This window comes from Gymnoscopelus microlampas, assembly GCF_963454915.1.
Source record: "Gymnoscopelus microlampas genome assembly, chromosome: 11".
NCBI classification, from domain to species: domain Eukaryota; kingdom Metazoa; phylum Chordata; class Actinopteri; order Myctophiformes; family Myctophidae; genus Gymnoscopelus; species Gymnoscopelus microlampas.
The window spans coordinates 12,319,010-12,338,883 of NC_139948.1; the positions used below are offsets into that span (position 1 = coordinate 12,319,010).

The window sequence follows — 19,874 nt, forward strand, 5'->3', positions numbered from 1 at the left end:
CCAGAACGTAGGATGGGTGTGTGTGTGTGTGTGTGTGTGTGTTTGAAAACGAGCTGCTCGACTTCCAAAAGGTGGGCTTAATTGGGGGGGTTGACTCGATGACTCTCCCTCTACGAATTATTGCTTTTCCTGCATTGTTCACAGGCACTTCTGATGACAGGGCTTTGGTTGAAGTCTAGAGCAGAGGAGGAGGGGGGGGGGGGGTCAGACGCAAGATACAGAGAGAGAGAGAGAGAGAGAGAGATGGATACTGTGGGGGGGGGGGGGGGGGGGCTAGTAGCGATGATAAATAGATGAGTATTAAGTCAACAACAGTTACACCCTCTGCCTCGTAGACTCCCACCAAAACACAGCAGGCTGCCAATCTGTCCACGGAAACTCTGCCAGTCAGTGTGTGTGTGTGTGTGTGTGTGTGTGTGTGTGTGTGTGTGTGTGTGTGTGAGGGAGGGAGGCCTCCGGTGGGTCTCTCGCCCCCCGACACCCTGCTAGCCAAGTTTCAAGTCGATGGAGCGGTGGGCGAGGAGGAGGAGGTGTGTGTGTGTGTGTGTGTGTGTGTGTGTGTGTGTGTGTGTGTGTGTGTTGGGGAGGAGGAGGGACGCCTCGCCACTCTCTGACATCAGTACTTGGGAGATCCGTTCCTCCTTTGCTCAGCTATACCCCCCGGCCCCCCCCCCCCCGTTGGTTTCTCTTCCACTAGTCCGTGTGGTTGTTCACGTGGTTGTGCTTGTCGGAGGCGGGCGGCGGGGCGGCCTCCGCCGTTTTGCGGGGCCCGCCACCTCCTCCGCGGCTGCCCGTCAGGACCTTGTAGCAGCCGCGGGTGATCTTGTACATCCAGATGGTGTTGAGCACGTCCAGGGCGATGCAGGAGGTGATCCAGGCCACCTGGGGGCCGGTGCCCAGGCGCTCGAAGGCCTCCGTGCCGAACGTGGCGAAGACGCTGGCCCAGTAGGTGGGCATGACGGCGATGCGCACCAGGAAGAAGGCCACCGCCATGGCCACGCCGTTCACCACCACCAGACGGTTCTGACGGGGGAACTTCAGCGCCTCGAAGAACCACCTGGGCGGGGAGGGGAGGAGAGAGGATTTTAGAGAGAGAGACGGCGGTGAACTCTATGGTATATACGCGTTTCTGTTAAGGATGGAATGCACTCTGTTATGGAGGACGTTTTACACATTAAAGCAGTAAGGTGATGCACGCACATCTAAAAATTGCAACGGGTGCTGGATCCAACTGAACAAATATGAATAAAGAAAAAGAGTCCGCACACCGTCTTAATGCTCCCGATGATTTAATGAATAGCTAGCGGTCAGATACAACGTTTCGGCCGTGTGGCCTTCGTCAGGTATACTGAGAAGTGTGAGGAGACTGGTATAAAAAGACAGAGGAGGGCAGGCAGGATACACTGATCATTGAGTGCAAGCACCCGGGGACAACACCCCAATTTGAGAGTCTATGACTCACAAGTTAACACAGACCTATGACAATTACATAGAATAGCCATTATTCTTTGGTGGCCATCAGGAAAGAGGAACACATTTGCAGTAAATATTGTCTATACCCATACAAAATACCAGTCTACCACTATGTATAAACAAAGCTGTACAATAAACAGAGACCACACAGTCAGATATATATGAACATTAAACATTAAAAAAAGACAATTAAAATACAAGACTAGTATACATGTTACAGAAAAGGTTTGATGTCGAATTCCTCGTTTAACCCATGAGGCGCCATAGTATTTAGAGTATAAATATGAAACATTTCGCGTTGTAGCAGGCGGCGTTCTAAATTGCCTCCTCTAGGAGGTTGCGACACCTTTTCAATGCCTGTATAACGGAACGTACTAATACTGTGGCCTGCTTGTTTAAAGTGTAGAGCCACAGGATTGCGTTCGTCCCCGCATCTAATGTTAGAGCGGTGTTCGCTGATGCGAGTACGTAGGGGTCTGTTGGTCTTTCCTACATACCCCATTAACCCATTGAGGCCTGAGGTTCGGATTCTACAAAAGTTTTCCAAATCCTAACGTTTTTTTCTGAAAAACGTAGGTTTCTATATCAGTGGTTTTCAAACTTTTTCATGTCAAGGACCCCCAAAATAATATTAATTTGGCCGCAGACCCCCATCTCAAAATATGTTGATCCAGGAACCCCCCAGAAGCAAAGATTTGAGTTAAAAATATTTGCTTTATATATTCAAGGATTTTCACATATTTTCAATTTTTTTTCAAAAATAGCAGATCTACAAGCTCGTAGCGCGGCACTCGGTGCCGTGCTACGAGCTTGTATATCTGCTATTTTTGAATAGCCAAAATGTAAAATAATGCTTTTTTAGCTCAAATCAAAAAGTGACACTGATGCGTTCCAGGTCTCAATGGGTTAACACACCTGATTTATACTTGTTTGCGTGTCACGCATCAAAAACAGCAGATTTAAAAGCTCACGACGCGTCACAGAGTGACATATAAATAAGGCTTTTCACATTTCTACACTGAGAGCATCCTAACTGGATGCTCGTTCCACCACCTGACATGGGAACCGTGCTCCCCTCAACCGCATAGCTTTGCAGAGGGTCGTGCGGACGGCCCAGAGCGTCGGTGGATGTATCCATCCAGGATATACATATCCACCGGCCGTTGTGTCAGTAAAGCCTTGCGGTAGTATGAAAGACCCCCTAGACCACCACCACCACCACCACAACCATGGACTGTTTCAGCTGCTACCATCTGGCAAGCTGTGCCGCAGCCTCAAGGCCTGGACCAGCAGGCTCCGAGACAGCTTTTCCTATCGAACCTTACGCTGAGAACCGGTGTCACCATGCTAGACTAGCATGGTGCATTGCTAGTTGACACAGCCAGTTCGCCATACAGAGTTTCCTGGTACTGTGTGGCTTTGCCACTGAAGTACCTAGTACCTTGTTATCAATAGCCAAACATTGACCAGGGAGGTCACTCCCCATGTGTATTGTTGACAACTGTGAGTTGGCAACGAGTATATGTTTTAACCCATTAAGACCTGAGGTTCCGATTCTACAAAATGTCTTCTAAATCCCAACAGTTTTTTGAAAAAAAACCTCTGTTGCTGTATCAGTGGTTCTTAGACTTTTTCATGTCAAGGGCCCCAAAATGTATATGTATTTGGCCGCGGACCCCCATCTCACAATATGTTGTTCCAGGGACCCCCCGGAAGCAAAGATTTGAGTTAAAAATGCTTTAAAAATATATGTATTCAAAGATTTGCAAAAATGTTCTTGATATAGCAGATCTACAAGCTCGTAGCGTGGCACTCGGTGCCGCGCTATGAGCTTGTATATCTGCTATTTTTGAATAGCCAAAGTGTAAAATAATGCTTTTTAGCTCAAATCAAAAAGGTCTTAACGGGTTAATGTGTTATATTGTGATTTTACCATGTCTTCTACCAAATCAAATTAAATCAAATAAGCTGGTCTCTTAGCTGGTGGGTAAATGTATGTTTTATTGTGTTTTTATATTGATTGCGCTCTTTCTTTTACTGTGCTTTTGCGTTTTATTAGCTTTTAACCTGATTTCTTTTAGCCCCTTATTTCTCCTTTCCCCCAAAAAGGCCTTACCCTTTGCCAGGCCACAAATGTAAATGAGAAATCTGTTCTTAATCCGTCTTGCCTGGCTAAGTAAGTAAAGCCAGGCAAGACGCGGATGGCACGGCTGACACCGCGTGCAACTTCTGCATTTGATACAAGAATAGACAGACAGGCACCGGGACCACTTTACCTTTGATTCACAAAAGGTGTGGATAATTCTGAGATGAGACGAAAGTTGGCAAAATAGGGAAGCACACCCTGGGTCTGCAAAATAAATGAAAAAAAAACAACAAAAAAAACAGGTTACCACAAATAGACATAGCACTGTAATGAATATCGTCACTGTTGGGCACAATCCATTGATTGGAACACAGGTTATTTTTGTCCATTTCCTGAAAAAGTAACACTTTTGGATGTCTCCACCTGACAGCAACCATACACTGCATAAAATATCTGAGTGGATATTAACACATCCACTGCCAGGCCCGTAGTCCTACGGGCCGTTAAATCCAACCGTTAACTGCCGTTCCCGTAGTCCTACGGGGCAGGTGTTTTCCCATGTTAAATCGTGCAGGTGCAGATTCCGGATTTTTTTTGCACTTCCGGTTTCGAAGGGGGCGGACCGGAAACGAAATAATACTGTTTCCGGTTGTTGTCCCGCCTCCGTTTCCTGTCTAGCGATCAATGGACGCCATTATCTCGGCTTGTTGATTTTTCTCTCCGCATCCCCCATTGTAGCGTTTTGCTCTCGTTCTCCAAAACGGAGTGTCGGATCGCGGCACGGTTTTCAGCGTTTTGTTCCTCCGGGTCCCGTGTTTGTGTCGAACCAAATGAACGCGGATTTTAAACGGATTTAGTGGGGCCTATGACGGAATCAAAAAAACAAAAAAGGTAAGAAATAGCTTGGCACTACGATGGACGTTCTGAGATTAGCCGTTGGCAGTGGATGTGTTAAAGGTAGGATAAGTGATATTTTTTGGTTAAAACAATAAGCTTTTTGTTAAAAGGTTAAAGCACTATATTCTAATAGTAATCATTGCTAGAGTCTTTGTTCAGTAAACGTCTCCCTGTCTCTCCAGCTCGGTAATAAACAGAAAAAAAACATTTTCAGGTAGGTGACAACATTTCAGCCAATCAGGAGAGAGTACCCATTTATTGGCTTCATTTTTATAGTGTTCCAGTTCCAATTTTGTCTGCTCATTTCTTTGTGTCACCACTTCCAATGTCACTTGTTTAATCTGTATCCTCACCACGTTTTCCATCCTGATTGGATAAAATTGGCATCCTGACCTGAAAATGCATTTTCTGTTAAACTAAAGAGCTGGAGAGACATGGAGACTCTGCTATTGAACAAACACTCTATAGCAATGAGTACTATCAGAATATAAAGCTATTTAACACTTATTTTAAGCAAAGAAAATCACTTACCCTACCTTTAATACTGTCAACTACTTCCAAGCATGTGAAGTTCACATTGAAGCAGTGTTTTAGCTGCTCAGGTTAAGTTCACATTGAAGCAGTGTTTTTAAGCTGCTCGAGGAGAGCGTGGACTCACCAGGACGTATCCATAAGCGTAGAGCGCCGCCAAGTGGTGACAGACGAAAAAGCTGTCACCCATGGTGCCCCAGTTGCGTGCCAGGAGCACAAGGTCTAAGAGAGGAAGAGAGGAGAAGGTTGAAAGGCAGACCGAAAACGCATTCAAAAACAATGGTGTAAAGTAACTAAGTACATTTACTCAAGTAGTGTACTTAAGTACAATTTTGAGGCATTTCCAATATTCAGTACTTTTACTGCTACTCACTACATCTCAGATGATTATTTTGATTATTATTACAAAACATACACCAACCACTTCAGCCCTATACACATTTCGGCCATTTGAAAATAGCCGATCTAGAAGCTCACAAGTGAGCTCGTAGATGTGAGCTTGTAGCATAATGGCTACTTTCTACTTTTGGTACTTTAAGTACATTTATTTTTGATGCCATTATTTTTGTACTTTTACTCAAGTCAATTTTCCATTCCGGACTTTTACTTGTAACAGAGTATTTCTACATTGTAGTATTGATGTTTTCACTTAAGTAAAACATGCGAGTACTTTTCCCCACCACTGCCAAACTGACATTTAGATCCGAAAAATATCTTAATCTCGCACATCCCTGTCTACCTTGTAAAGTTCATTGAATAATCGAGAAGGTTAGAAAAAAAAGAAGCCTTGCATATCAATGAGTTGACACAATATATTTTACCGTGATCAACCCAATCAATTAGTCTGATTAAACACCGATCTACAAGCTCACAACACGTCGCATCACGAGTCACGACGCGTTGTGCACTTGTAGACCTGCTATTTTCACTATACATACGGTATATACAAGCTTATTCATTAACCGTAATAGGCTCTATGCACAACAGCCATATCATCACTTCCTTCACAGGTGTTACCAATGATACTAATGAAGGCTCTGTTCCACTTAGTGTAGCACAGTGGTTCTCAGACTTTTTTAATTTCCATGACCACCATAACTCTGAGAGTGTACAAATGGAACCAAATGGACCCTTACGGGTCCATTTGTACACTCTCAGAGTTACACACCTGTAAGGGGCCATTTGGAACCCCCTCAAGGAACCATGAGGGTCCCTGAACCCCAATTTTAAACCCACCGGTGTAGCAGAGTGATATCCAGTGAGCCAACATGCACACTGACACTATCAGCACCATGACTCTGTTTGACCAGAATGGAACAGAGCCTTCATTAGTATCATTGGCAACACCTTTCTTCACAATATGGCTGCTGTGCATAGAGCCTACAGTAGGGAAAAGCAGCCCTAATGAAGACTGTTGAATTTGCGTTTTAAAATACACCGCTCACCATATAGTAGATAACCACAGGTTATGGCTACGTTGAGTTTGACCAGGTTGGGATCCCCCCTGTGGAAAAAAAGGAAAAAGGCGGAATGAATTAACAACTTTATTTGAACTAATCCGTATAGCAGAGTATACTAACACAATATAACCAGCACCATCTGCAGTGATTGGCAGGCGGCCTCCGGACTCTTCCATTGAGACGCTTAAGACCCTGGTGGTGTCGGGTAGGACACCTACCGGTCGACGAGTAGCCCCGTCTGAAGCTCATAAGCGCAACATATCCCCTGGATAATCCCAGGTAGGACATAAAAGTTACTGATTTCAGCTTACCACCCCCCCCCCCCACACACACACACACACACACACAAAAAAAAGAACAGTTGCAACACTGTGAGCTATTGCTCAATGTAAACAAGAAGGGGAGGAAAAGCTTCTTGCCATTTCTGGGAAATCTAAAGCAATCTACAAACAACGTTGGTAATCTACTTCCGCCCGCGGGCACACTACAGCTCAACGCTGCGGACTGGAAGCCAGATTTTTCACTTCGTGGGTGTCGCGCACCCAAAGAATAGCCAATCTGCAAGTTCACAATGCGTCGCAGCGCGACCCACAGTGAACTCGTAGATCTGCTATTTTCGGTGCGTGACACCCACGTGTTAGCGCGTGTGTATAATAAGAACTCACATCATGTGTGTGTGAGGGGAGCAAACACACAGTCATGACCGAATCACTGATTAACCCGTTCACACCGGGAACGCATCTGTGTCATTTTAAGATATATTTGGCTATTCAAAAATAGCAGATCTACAAGCTCATAGCGCGGCACCGAGTGCCGCGCTATGAGCTTGTAGATCTGCTATTTTCAAAATATCATGAAAATGTGTGGGTCCTTGACATGAAACAAGTTTGAGAATCACTGATATTATAGAAAAATAAGTAAAAAATAAATAAATTAGAAGAGATTTGTAGAATCCCCTGAAGCAAAGATTTAAGTTAAAAGTGCTTTAAAAAAAATATATATATATATTCAAAGATTTGCACACATTTTCAAGATAAAAAATAAAATAAAATTGGCATATCTGCTGTTTTTCAATAGCCAAAGAAATCTAAAAATGACACACAGATGCGTTTGAATGGGTTAAAGTCTTTTTTTGGGAGCTATACTGTAGCCTGGTTTCCCTGGGTGACCTGGTGGCGAGTGGCGGTTTGCACGGAGCCACGTGTTGACAAAGCACATCGGCAAATGTTGACAGAGGAAGGCCTTCTGTTTGCCCTCTATCAGCCCGGGGAGGGCGCGTCGACGCCACTGTTTGTACGCAACACGGCTAATGCGCCCGAGAAGACTTTTTAAGCAGTCGTTTGTTCATATGTACATTGCGCCGGTGACTCTCAACCTGTGGGCCCTGAGGGTATTGCAAGTGGGCCCATACATAATTGGAAAAACACTAAGAATATAATTTAAAAAAAAGAAAACCTTCATGGTATGTTTTGTTTAATCCAAATCTGTGTCATTTTAGATTTGAACTATAACAATTATTTTATTCTTTGGGCTATTCAAAAATAGCTAGTTATTTTTGAAAAATCTTGAAACATTTTGTGCAAATCTTTGAATAGATATTTTTTGGTAACTCAAATCTTTGCTTCTTGGGGTCCCTGGAACAAAATATTTTACAGATGTCCGCTTTAAAAAATAGATATTATTCAAACATTTGCACACATTTTCAAAATGTTTCAAAAATAGCAGATCTACAAGCTCATGAGCTTGTATATCTGCGATCTAATAGACAAAAATAGACACCATAACCACAAAGGTCACTGAGCTGGTTATTTCTCCTTTAAAACAAAAAAAGTGTTCCACCTCAGTAATAAGACCTGAGAGCTTCCTTCACCACCGAAGGCACCGACCTGAAAGTTGTGAATGAACGGTTAACCCATTGAGACCTGAAGCCGATTCTACATGTCTCCTAAATCTCAACAGTTTTCTGAAAAACGTTTGTTTCTATATCAGTGGCGTTCAATCTTTATCATGTCAAGGACCCCCAAAATGATACGTATTTGGCCGCGGACCCCCATCAAAATATTTTGTTCCAGGGACCCCAAGAAGCAAAGAGTTAAAAATGTTCGCTTTAAAAATATATATATTTCAAAGATTTGCACACATTTTCACGATTTTTCAAAAATAGCAGATCTACAAGCTCGTAGCGCGGCACTCGGTGCCGCGCTATGAGCTTGTATATCTGCTATTTTTGAATAGCCCAAAGTGTAAAATAATGCTTTTTTAGCTCACATCTAAAAATGACAAAGTTCCAGGTCTTAATGGGTTAAGCGGTCGTGTTGAGACCGCGACACCCCGCCCCCCACCACCCCCCCCCCCCCCAAGGAGCTGTGGGTCCCTGGCTCGTCAGGTGCACCTGGGCTAAAAAAAAAAAAGGCATCTGCTAAACGGCGCCATTCAAAAACAACAATGCAACCGCCGTTTCTCCGGTTCAACGGACATCCGACACTGGCCTCTCTCCACCGGGCCGCAGAGTGAGTGTCGCGTGGCCAATGCCCCGGATCATGGCTTCTGTCTGTGAGTTGTGTAAACGTACACCGGCCGCGCTGGCAGCCTGGGGCACGCACAATAAAACGTACACATTCAAATACGCATTATGCACGCGCGCGAGGTCTCACTTTAACAGAATATCAGAATGCCCCATTTCACAAGTTTTCAAATGTATACAAATCTTTTGAAATTTAGCAGATCTACAAGCTCACAATGCGACGCATTGTGAGCTTGTAGATCAGCTATTTTCAAATGTCCGAAATGTATGTAGGGCTGAAGTGGTTAATGTATGTTTTGTCATAATAATAAAAATCTACAGGAACTAGTAACTAATGTTTTCAAATAATTTTAGTGGAGTAAAAGTATACTATTTGCCTCTGAGGTGTAGTGGAGTACAAGTAAAAGTACTGGTACTGAAATTGGAAATAATCCAGTAAAGTAAGAATACCTCTAAATTGTAGTTAAGTACAGTACTTGAGTAAATGCACTTAGTTACTTTATACCACTGGTAGTATAAACACTCTTGTTTTTGCCAGAGAAAGTGTAGTTTGAAGACAGGATATTCTCCTGAACAAGTAAGCGAAAAATGCAGAAAGAATGCTTACCACCCACTCCCATTTTCTATGGGTCTGGTTTGCAGACCTGAACAGATAAAATGGTAAATGGTGCATTTATATAGCACCTTTATCCAAAGCGCTTTACAATGTCACACACACACACACGGCGCAGGAAACCATGCAAAGGTCATCGGGTTCAATGTTTTGCTCAAGGACACTTCGAGAGTAACACAGCCCCGGGATTGAACCGGGAACCTTCGGATTCCCAAGCGGCCGTTCCACCTCCAGAGCCACTGCCGCCCTTAGAGAACAGAATATGCAACCATTTGGGTTTATTTTTGAAGTAGTACGACGAGAAATGCTTCCCAAGTATGGTAAGATAACATGATGCATGGAGAGACAGGGTTTAGGTGGGAGGTCGGCCTCTATATTAGTAGCTAGAACAAGTTGTGTCAACTAAAACGGGTTTGAGTCCCATGCCAGTTAATCAATCCATCAACAGCCATGTGATCTGTCAAAGTGCCTTTGAGCAAGTCAGCAAGTTCTGTCTTCGTAGTTTGCTCTAGATCAGAACATCAGCTAAATGCAGAAGATGTCAAATTCACGCAGACCAAACTCGGCATGCGCCGTAAAATCCTCAGTGTTCATTTATCCACGTGCACAAACAGAAACAAACAGACCCCGAACGGGTCCATTTTGGTTCCATTTCTTTGACTGTGTAGTTAGAATTTGGCCACGGGTTTAGTAATAAAGCAGTTAACGGCTTCATTTAATCTAATTGGTCAACGTAGCAAACAGCCGAGTGCTGTGCTATCTCGCTTATCACGATGCGTCACTTCGCAAACGCACTTATCTTCAATGGCATATAAAGATACGCCATTGAAGATATGACTGAGCAACACCCTCTCTGAGATACAGAGCCCTGATAGAGCGATCGGGAAGGCCAGCGCTGGCGTGGCAGAGTCCAAAGGCCGATTGATAATCACATCAGTCTAATCCAGTTAACCCATTAAGACCGGGACTGCATCCGTGTCATTTTAAGATGTCTATTCGAAAATAGCAGATATACAAGCTCATAGCGCTGCACCGAGTGCCGCGCTATGAGCTTGTAGATCTGTTATTTTTTTGGAAAAATCGTGGGTCTTTGAATACCGTATTTATATTTTTTTAAAGCGAACATTTGTAACTCAAATCTTTGCTTCTGGGGGATTCTACAAATGTAGTCTAAATCTAAAAACTAATGTTGCTATAATATCAGTGGTTCTCAAAAATGTTATGTATTTGGCCGTGGACCTCCCCCCCATCTCAAAACATGTTGTTCCAGGGACCCCCAGAAGTTGTAACATGAGTTAAAAATGTTCGCTTTAAAAAAATATATATATTCAAAGATTTGCACAAATTTTCAAGATAAAAAAAAAGTGGCTATTATAAACTAATGTTGCTATAATATCAGTGGTTCTCAAAAATGATGTATTTATCCGTGAAACCCCCCCATCTCAAAATATTTTATTCCAGGGACCCCTAGAAGCAAAGATTTGAGTAAAAAATTGATATATATATATATATATATATATATTCAAAGATTTCCACACATTTTCATGAGATTTCAAAAATAGCAGATCTACAAGCTCATAGCGCGGCACTCGGTGCCGCGCTATGAGCTTGTAGATCTGCTATTTTTGAATAGCCCAAAGAAAATCTAAAAATGACACACAGATGCGTTCCCGGTCTTAATGGGTTAAAGCACTGTAACTTTGAAACCACTCCACATTCTAACTATGGACTCTCTGGACTATGGCCAATCTGTTCAGCGTGCACGCCAGGTGATAGATTCAGAAGGCTATGAAGTTTGCTCTCTATAGATGAACGGGAACTACAGACTTTTCTGTTCCGACGTTGCCAGGGCGTTGGCAGGCTCATAGCACTCTCCCCTAAAGCCTCACCACATATCTCCAATTTTCTGTTCTTTTACTTCTACTCCACTACATCTCAGAGGCAGTTATTGTACTTTTACTCCACTACAATTATTTGAAAACTTTAGTTACTACTTACTTTGAAGATTTTGATTATTATTACAAAACATACATTAACCACTTCAGCCCTATATATATATATATATATATATATTGGCCATTTGGCCAAAATAGCAGGTCTACACCTGATTAACCATTTGACCATGGCTTATACAATGTACAATGGTCCCATTAAAAAAAAAATAGAAAACAATAGCTCTCACACACACACACACACACACACACACACACACACACACACACACACACACACACAATGTTAAATCGTTTCTACTTCACGGCCAATCAAGCCGATTGAGATATGCCGTATAAAGGGTGCAGGTACGGTTTAAAAAATGTTCTTTAAATCATCGTTTTATTGACCAGGTAATATGCTTTAGTTGTCAAGGTACAGTAATGGCAGGGCATGCAAGTGCTGTACCGCCATTTCAGCGACAATGAACGTAATATGAACACAATATGTGGGTTTTTAAGGATGAGTCCGTTTCCTCCTTGACAGACAACAGTGTGTTAGTGAGGCTCAGGAGGCAGAGGTTCCAGGTTCCATTCCCGGGTCGAAGTGCCCTTGAGCTAGGTTGGTGCGTGGTGTGAATGTGAGTGTGTGTGTGTGTGTGTGTGTGTGTGTGTGTGTGTGTGTGTGTGTGTGTGTGTGTGTGTGTGTGAATGACATTGTAATGCACTTTGGATAAAGGCGTTATATAAAAAGTACCATTCACGGTGCATGTGTCCCAGTTGTAAAAAAAACAATTGTGTAGGTGTGCACAAAGACGCCTGTGCGCACACGAGCCTGCTAAGCTGCTGCGACACAGAATGACATGTTGTGAGCGCTGTGGCTGGCTCCGGCTACGGCAGACGGCCGTGTGACCGCTCTTAACGATGCTGCAACCCAATCTGATTGACCGGAGAGAGAATTAACGCTTACACCACCTCCGTGTCGCAACGAGGCCACCATTAATACTTAAGACTGCACATGATGTAGCGCTGCGCCGCCGCTGGTGCTAAGCTAATAAGCTACTGGTTACTGCAGGGATGTGGGAGTAAGCTTTTTTTTATAAGAAGGAGGAAAGAAAAGGCGTAACAAAAAAAAGCTAAACAAAACACGACAAGAGCCTTTGGTCTGCCTGTACGGTGCGTTCGGGGCAAAAATAATAACAGAAGGAAGTGATGCGAGGGAATTTATATAGCTTCCTTATGCTAGTGGTTCTCAAACCTTTTCATGTCAAGGACCCCCAAAACTTTTGGCCACAAATTTGGCCACGGACACCCATCTCAAAACATGTTGTTCACAGGGACCCCCCAGGGACGATTTTTCAAAAAAATAGCAGATCTACAAGCTCATAGCGCGGCACTCGGTGCCGCGCTATGAGCTTGTATATCTGCTATTTTTGAATAGCCAAAGTATACAATAATGGTTAAAGTGATTGTGACGCTATATTAACTTATTTAACTCGGGACCACCTGGTACCCCGTCAAGGACCCCCTGGGGGTCCCCCGGACCCCACTTTGAGAACCAATGCCTTATGCCACGTCACAAAATAGTCCCTGAAACGTGTGTGTGTGTGTGTGTGTGTGTCCTCCCCTTCCCCCCTCCCTTTTCTTCTAGCTTTTCTCCCCTCAACCTTGCCCACCCTGGGGTTTCTCCTTTCTCCTCCTTGCTCTGTCAGAGGGCTGCCAGCCAGCCAGCCCGGGCCGACAGACAGCGCAGACAAAAAGGAGAGCGACCGCCTCGCTTTATGCTCCGTCATACCACCGCGTCTCGCGGCCCCCGAAAAAAAAAGGGCCGATCTACAAGCTGTTATCGGCCATTTTCGGCGGCGAGACGCCGACCGTACGGACGGACGGAGCATATTAAGATCAGGCCTTTTTAACCCATTCAATCCGGGAACACTTCTGTGTCAATTTAAGATTTTGTTGGCTATTCAAAAAATAGCAGATCTACAAGCTCATAGCGCGGCACCGAGTGCCGCGCTATGAGTTTGTAGATCTGCTATTTTTTTGGGGGGGGGGGGGGGGGTTGTGAAATTGTGTGCAAATCTTTCAATGGATACATTCTTTTCTTAACATTATTTTATTTTTTTACTCAAATATTTGCTTCTGGGGGGGGTCCCTGGAACAAAATATTTTGAGATAGGGGTCCGCGGCAAATACATATATCATTTTGGGGGTCCTTGGCATGAAAAAGGTTTGAGAACCACTGATAGCAACATATATATATTTTTTTATTAGGATTTAGAAGACATTTGCAGAATCCCCCAGAAGCAAAGATTTGAGTTAAAATGTTCGCTTTATAATATCCATATATACACACGATCAAAAATAAATAAATTAGCAGATCTACAAGCTCGGCACCGAGTGCCGCGCTATGAGCTTGTAGATCTGCTAATAGCCAAATGAATCTGAAAATGACACAGATGCGTTCCCGGTCTTAAAGGGTTAAGATGAGAGGAGGAGGAGGAGGAGGTGTTGTGTCGGTTTCAGGCAGCCGGCAGGCGCGCCGGGAGGAGAAAGCCAGAGGCAGCGGGGGGGAGGAGGAGAGATGGGGGGGTCACATGGGGAGAGAATGGGGGGGGGGGGGGCAGAAGACCAGGGCTGCTATTGTGTGATGTGAAAAGGAGCCTTGTTGGTCTCGGACTCCATCAGCTATGAGCCCCAAAGAGGAAGGGAGACACGAGGGACATGATGAGACGACAAGAGAGACGAGGAGGGAGAGGGAGAGGGAGAGAGAGAGAGAGAGAGAGAGAGAGAGAGAGAGAGAGAGAGAGAGAGAGAGAGACATAGAGAGCAGAGAAATCTGACGGGGGGAGCTGGGCAATCAAATTCTACACACAGCGAGAAAGAAATTACCATTCCACTTTTGAAGGATTCATTGAGGCAAATCACACAGTCAGCAGTTGCAGTGAGAAAGTGAGAGAGAGAGAGAGAGAGAGAGAGAGAGAGAGAGAGAGAGAGAGAAGACAATAATGAAAGAGCATATCTGGGGGGAATCTACACCTCTCTGGAAGCCGCACTGGCTTGACAGATGAGACCCCCCTCTCCTCCCCATCCTCCTCTCCCTGATGAAGAGAATGGCATTGCATCATCATCGTCGTCGCCATCATCATTCCCCTGGCTCCCTTCCCCGCACACCCCATCCCCTCCCTCCCTCCCTCCCTCCCTCTCCCTCCCTCCATTTCCTCCCCTTGCCGTGTGGGCACAGTCACGGTCGCCGGTTTGCAAAGTCAGACCAAGAGCTGGCGTTGTTTCAGTTCCTCTTGTAAAAAAATATATATATAAAAAAAAAGTGAAAAAAAAAACGACACTCGGTCTCACTGCCAACGAGACGAGGGCATCACGCCACATTAATGGATATTATTCGGGCCTATTTAACCCATTGAGACCTGAAGCCGATTCTACATGTCTCCTAAATCTCAACAGTTTTCTGAAATACGTTTGTTTCTATGTCAGTGGTGCTCCATCTTTTTCATGTCAAGGACCCCCAAAATGATGCGTATTTGGCCGCCGACCCCCATCAAAATATTTTGTTCCAGGGACCCCCCAGAAGCAAAGATTTGAGTTACAAATATTCGCTTTAAAAATATATATATTCAGAAGATTTGCACACATTTTCACTTTTTTTCAAAAATAGCAGATCTACAAGCTCGTAGCGCGGCACTCGGTGCCGCGCTACGAGCTTGTATGCCTGCTATTTTTGAATAGCCCAAAGTGTAAAATAATGCTTTTTTAGCTCAAATCAAAAAATGACACAGTTCCAGGTCTTAATGGGTTAAGAGTCTGCTCATTACATAAATCTCCCCCCCTCCCCATCCCCGGGCCCAGCGAGTTTCACGTCGTCTGGTCGTTTCAGGCTAATTCATCATCAACCCCGTTCCTTCATCAGCCAGCAATCGCTTTTGCAGAGTTTTGGGGGTATTTGAGTGCCCTAACCACCCCCCCCCCCCCATCCCTCGTGTTCTATTTTTGTTCCGTTAGTTCCTCTTACCAGACGGGGTCTGCGTTGACGGCGTCATCGTACCACAGGATGTACAGACAGAAGAGCCCCACGATGAGGGCGTGCACGGTGGACACCAACCTAAGAGACACACACACACACACAAACCAAAGTGGTCAATTTGATGATGCAGAACAATAGGAGTTTACAGCGTGCCGTTGATACCCGTGACACACAAGACACAATACTTTGTCGTACGACGGTGTTGCCAGGCAAAGAAATTCGCTGTGAGCTTGTAGATTGGCTTGTAGATTTACCTATAATGCCGTGCCCAAAATAGGCACGGCAGGTTTAAAGCAGTTAACATGGAATACAGCAAAAATTAAAAAAACTCACGACTGAACCATTTTGGGGATTTTTGAAACGTGAAAAGAGCCCGTTTACCAAACAATGAACACGTCGTTGTAAAATGATGCCGTTTGGTATCATTCTATCATTCATTATCATTCTAAAGTTTCTAAGCCTATGTCTATATGTTCTACATACAGCCAACCAGTTGAAGAGATCACAGATCGAGATTTTAACCTTTGCTTTTATGAAATATCCCAGATCTTTAAGGTTTTATGTGAAGATACTCCTGAACACAGCTTGACCACTTAAAAAAATACTCTTTCATCTTAAAATAACTAATAACCGAAAATAGTCGATCTACAAGCTCTCAACACGTCGCGCTGCGACGTGTTGAGAGCTTGTAGATCGACTATTTTCGGTGCATGACATGTTTCCATAGAAGACATGCTGGCTTCTATGGAATGCAAATGACAGATATCAGTCGTGGCAATCCATTAAGACCGGGAAAGCATCTGTGTTATTTTAAGATTTCTTTGGCTATTCAAAAATAGCAGATGTACAAGCTCATAGCGCGGCACACATGAGCTTGTAGATCTGCTAGTTTTGAAAAATCTTGAATATCTGCTTCTGGGGGTACCTGGAACAACATATTTTGAGATGGGGGTCCACGGACAAATACATATCATTTTGGGGGTCCTTGACATGGAAAAAGTTGGAGCACCACTGATAAAGCAACATACTGTTAGGATTTAGAAAACATCTTTACATATGTATTTGGCCGTGGACCCCATCTCAAAATGTTTTGTTCCAGGGACACCCCAGAAGCTAAGATTTTAGTTGAATTTTAGCTTTAAAAATATATATATTCAAAGATTTGCACACGTTTTCACGATAAAAACAAATGCAGATCTACAAGCTCATAGCATGGGCTATGAGCTTGTAGATCTGCTATTTTTGAATAGCCAAAGTATAAAATAATCGTTTAAGTGGTTACACAGATGCGTTCCTGGTTTTAATGGGTTAAGGTAAATAATGTCACGGTCACTGGCTGGATAGATTAGCCATGTCATACCAGGTGATGTGAGCTACCCGAGTGACGTTAAGGAAATGATTAAATGACAATGACAGCCGTTCCAGGATTGAGTTTGAGATGGGGGGGGGGTCGATTTGGCCGTGACAAAACCAATAATGTCAATAACATCGCTAACGTCACTCGAGCTGCAACAGCATCAGAACTATGCTCTGATGCTGTGACTACCATAGTCAATGTGGTGACACGTGGGCCGAATGGAAACGGCGGCGACAGCTAAAAGCTTACATGCACGCTTTGAACGGTTTGCGCGCGTCTAATATCTGTCCGTCCATGCTTTCATCCGTTGTGTGTGCTATCTATCCATTATCACATACTTATCTGTTGTGTTCTATCTATGTTCCCCTCGTGTGTGTGTGTGTGTGTGTGTGTGTGTGTGTGTGTGTGTGCATAATGCAAACTTAGCATCCTATCCGACATGGCTAAGCAGCTAGCCTTGACCCTTGGAGTGCTTATCTGCGGTGGGTGAGTGACACTCAAGACCTCCAATGGCCCCTTATCTCTCCCCGGCACAGGCTTCACGACGGCCCCTCCACTGTGACGCCCTCCTACCCCCCCCCCCCCCCCCCCCCACACACACCCCCCCCCCCACACCCCGGGTAAAGGCCTGTCACAATTATTACATAAATCGCCTGATCGCAATTATTCTTGCATAATCGGCATAATCGTTTCCACGTTGGAAAGATTTTCATGCATTTTCAAATATCAAAAACAACTGTGGAAACAGCTGATCTACAAGCTTACAAGGCGTTCAGCTATTTACGCTATTTTAAAATAAAAAAGTGAAAGTATAAAATCATTAAGTATCGCAATCTTTTAAGGTCTTTAACTTCTATTCAAGTTATTTGTCATATCTGTCCTGTGCAATTTTTGGATTACGAAGCCCAAAGGACAAACAGAAATGTATTCATACGTTTCCAATGTTCCAACGCCCAAAAAACACAATTCAATGTTAATCGCAGTTATTTGTATGGACAATTAATCATCAAATGAGATGTTGTAAATTGTGACAGCCCTACCCCCCGCCCGGGTCCACTAGCTCACAGCAGCTGGCCCCGCAGGGCTGTCACCAAAGACGGTGACGCTGTATGGGGCGGATGAGCCCATTATAACTGCTGGCACGGGCACAAGTGCCAGCTCTGCTGCTCGAGTCGCCGGGAGCATGAATCGAACGTCTAAGAATGGAATGACCACGCAGGAACTTGGGGGGGGGGGGGGGGGTCGGGGGGTCGGGCCGAGTGACAGTGCAGCTCAGTCTGTGTGGGGCTGTGTTGTTATGACAGCCCGAGGCCTCTCTCTCTCTCTCTCTCTCTACGCCTTCTCATTGCATGGAAGAGTCACGTCTCTGTGTTGTTTATTATTGTGATCACACGGCCCGCGCTTCCGCCTCGGTGTCAAGCTGCGCTGCGTGCGAGCTTGTAGATCTGCTTTGATTTTGAAAAGTCTTGAACATTTTGTGCAAATCTTTGAATAGATATACTTTTTTTTAACTCAAATCTTTACTTCTGGAGGTCCCTGGAACAAAATATTTCATTAAAAATCTTTAAAAATATATTGTCTTTAAAAACATATTCATATTCAACGATTTGCACACATTTTTATGATTTTTCAAAAATAGCAGATGAGCTTGTAGATCTGCTATTTTTGAAAAGCCAAAGAAATCTAAAATGACACCCGTCCCCGGGTGACGGATCGTATTCGGTTAGCCCCAAAAAAAACAAGGTCACGGTGTAAATAGCCTCCTTAGGTCACCTTCGGAGCTCAGGCTCCAGAGGCTGCGTTTAGTAATAATAAGTAATACATTCACGAATGAGGATCCAATGTATACTCCGTCCGACACTTTGATAGAACGTGTTGTTAGCTTGTATAAAGATCATTCTTTTTGGCAAGTGACAACCAACCACAATTTAAGCTTAAAAATACTCTATGGTATCCATGTCCTTTTTTTCTTTTCATAACATTTTTAAAAAGTGCATATAATAATAATGCCTATACCTGAATATTCGGGAAGTGGCAAGTACAACGACCCGTGTTTCGTATGGGGTATGAACTATGTAATGTCAAAATTCATAATGCGTGTTAATGGGGCCTGTGATGATGATGATTTTAACAGCTCTCTCTCTCTCTCTCATAGAAGTAGTAAGGTCTTGGTTACATAAAAAAAAAAAAAGACACACACACACACACACACACACACACACACTGACACGCTGGGATCTGGGCTGTTATGCAATGGTGGGCAACTGTGGGCCAAACAGTGAGCATTTGGCCTTTGACTGGTTATGTTCTATATACCACGGTCCATCCCTGGAACACTGCCCCCCCTCCAGCACTATGCTAATATGGACAGATAGCAGATAGACGTCAACTATGACTCTGTGTGAGGGGTTAAATAGCCCACTGTGGGGTGCGCGCGCGTGCGCGTGCGTGTGCGTGTGTGTGTGTGTGTGTGAGAGAGAGAGAGAAGGGGGGGGGGTAGAGGGGGAGGGAGGGAGAGAGAGAGAGAGATGTGGAAAAGGAAGTGAAAAACGAAAAGAGAGAAGCTGAGAAAGACAGAGCGAGAGAGCGAGAAAGATGCAATCACCCAGAGCCAAAGATGTTACGCAACAGCAAATCACTGCCCTGCCCTTTGAACTTAAACCTCGAAAAACTATCTATTCAGAACTTGAAAGCATGCCTTTGCTCTGCCAATACGTTCAAATCACTGCAGGGCTAGTGTGGAATGTTGATGAGCCTCTAGAAAACCAGATGCTAGTGGTCTTTCTTGTAGTTCTACAGAGATGTGCGTTGATGAAAGACCGCCCTCTCGTTTAAAAGTGTATGGGTTACCTTTCTCTTAACATTTTGAAAGGGTTCTGACATCGAGTACTGTCCTAGACCAAATAATACAGTCAAATAGGTACGGTATAATCCACTCTGAGGTTTGCGGTGATTGAACAAGA

At 44.1% G+C, this 19,874-nt stretch overlaps 1 protein-coding gene across 2 annotated transcripts in view; it reads right to left on the minus strand.

Moving 5' to 3' along the window:
• Positions 1–373: 373 nt before the first annotated feature.
• Positions 374–19,874, minus strand: part of tlcd4b (TLC domain containing 4b) — a 36,707-nt gene continuing 17,206 nt past the window's right edge. For both annotated transcript variants that reach the window (XM_084071691.1, XM_084071690.1), the window contains exons 3-7: positions 15,543–15,632; positions 6,433–6,491; positions 5,115–5,209; positions 3,750–3,823; positions 374–1,057 (exon numbers count right to left, since the gene is read on the minus strand). In XM_084071691.1, the coding sequence (XP_083927817.1) occupies positions 694–1,057; positions 3,750–3,823; positions 5,115–5,209; positions 6,433–6,491; positions 15,543–15,632 (682 nt within the window). In that variant the 3' untranslated portion in view covers positions 374–693. The remainder of the gene's footprint in view (positions 1,058–3,749; positions 3,824–5,114; positions 5,210–6,432; positions 6,492–15,542; positions 15,633–19,874) is intronic.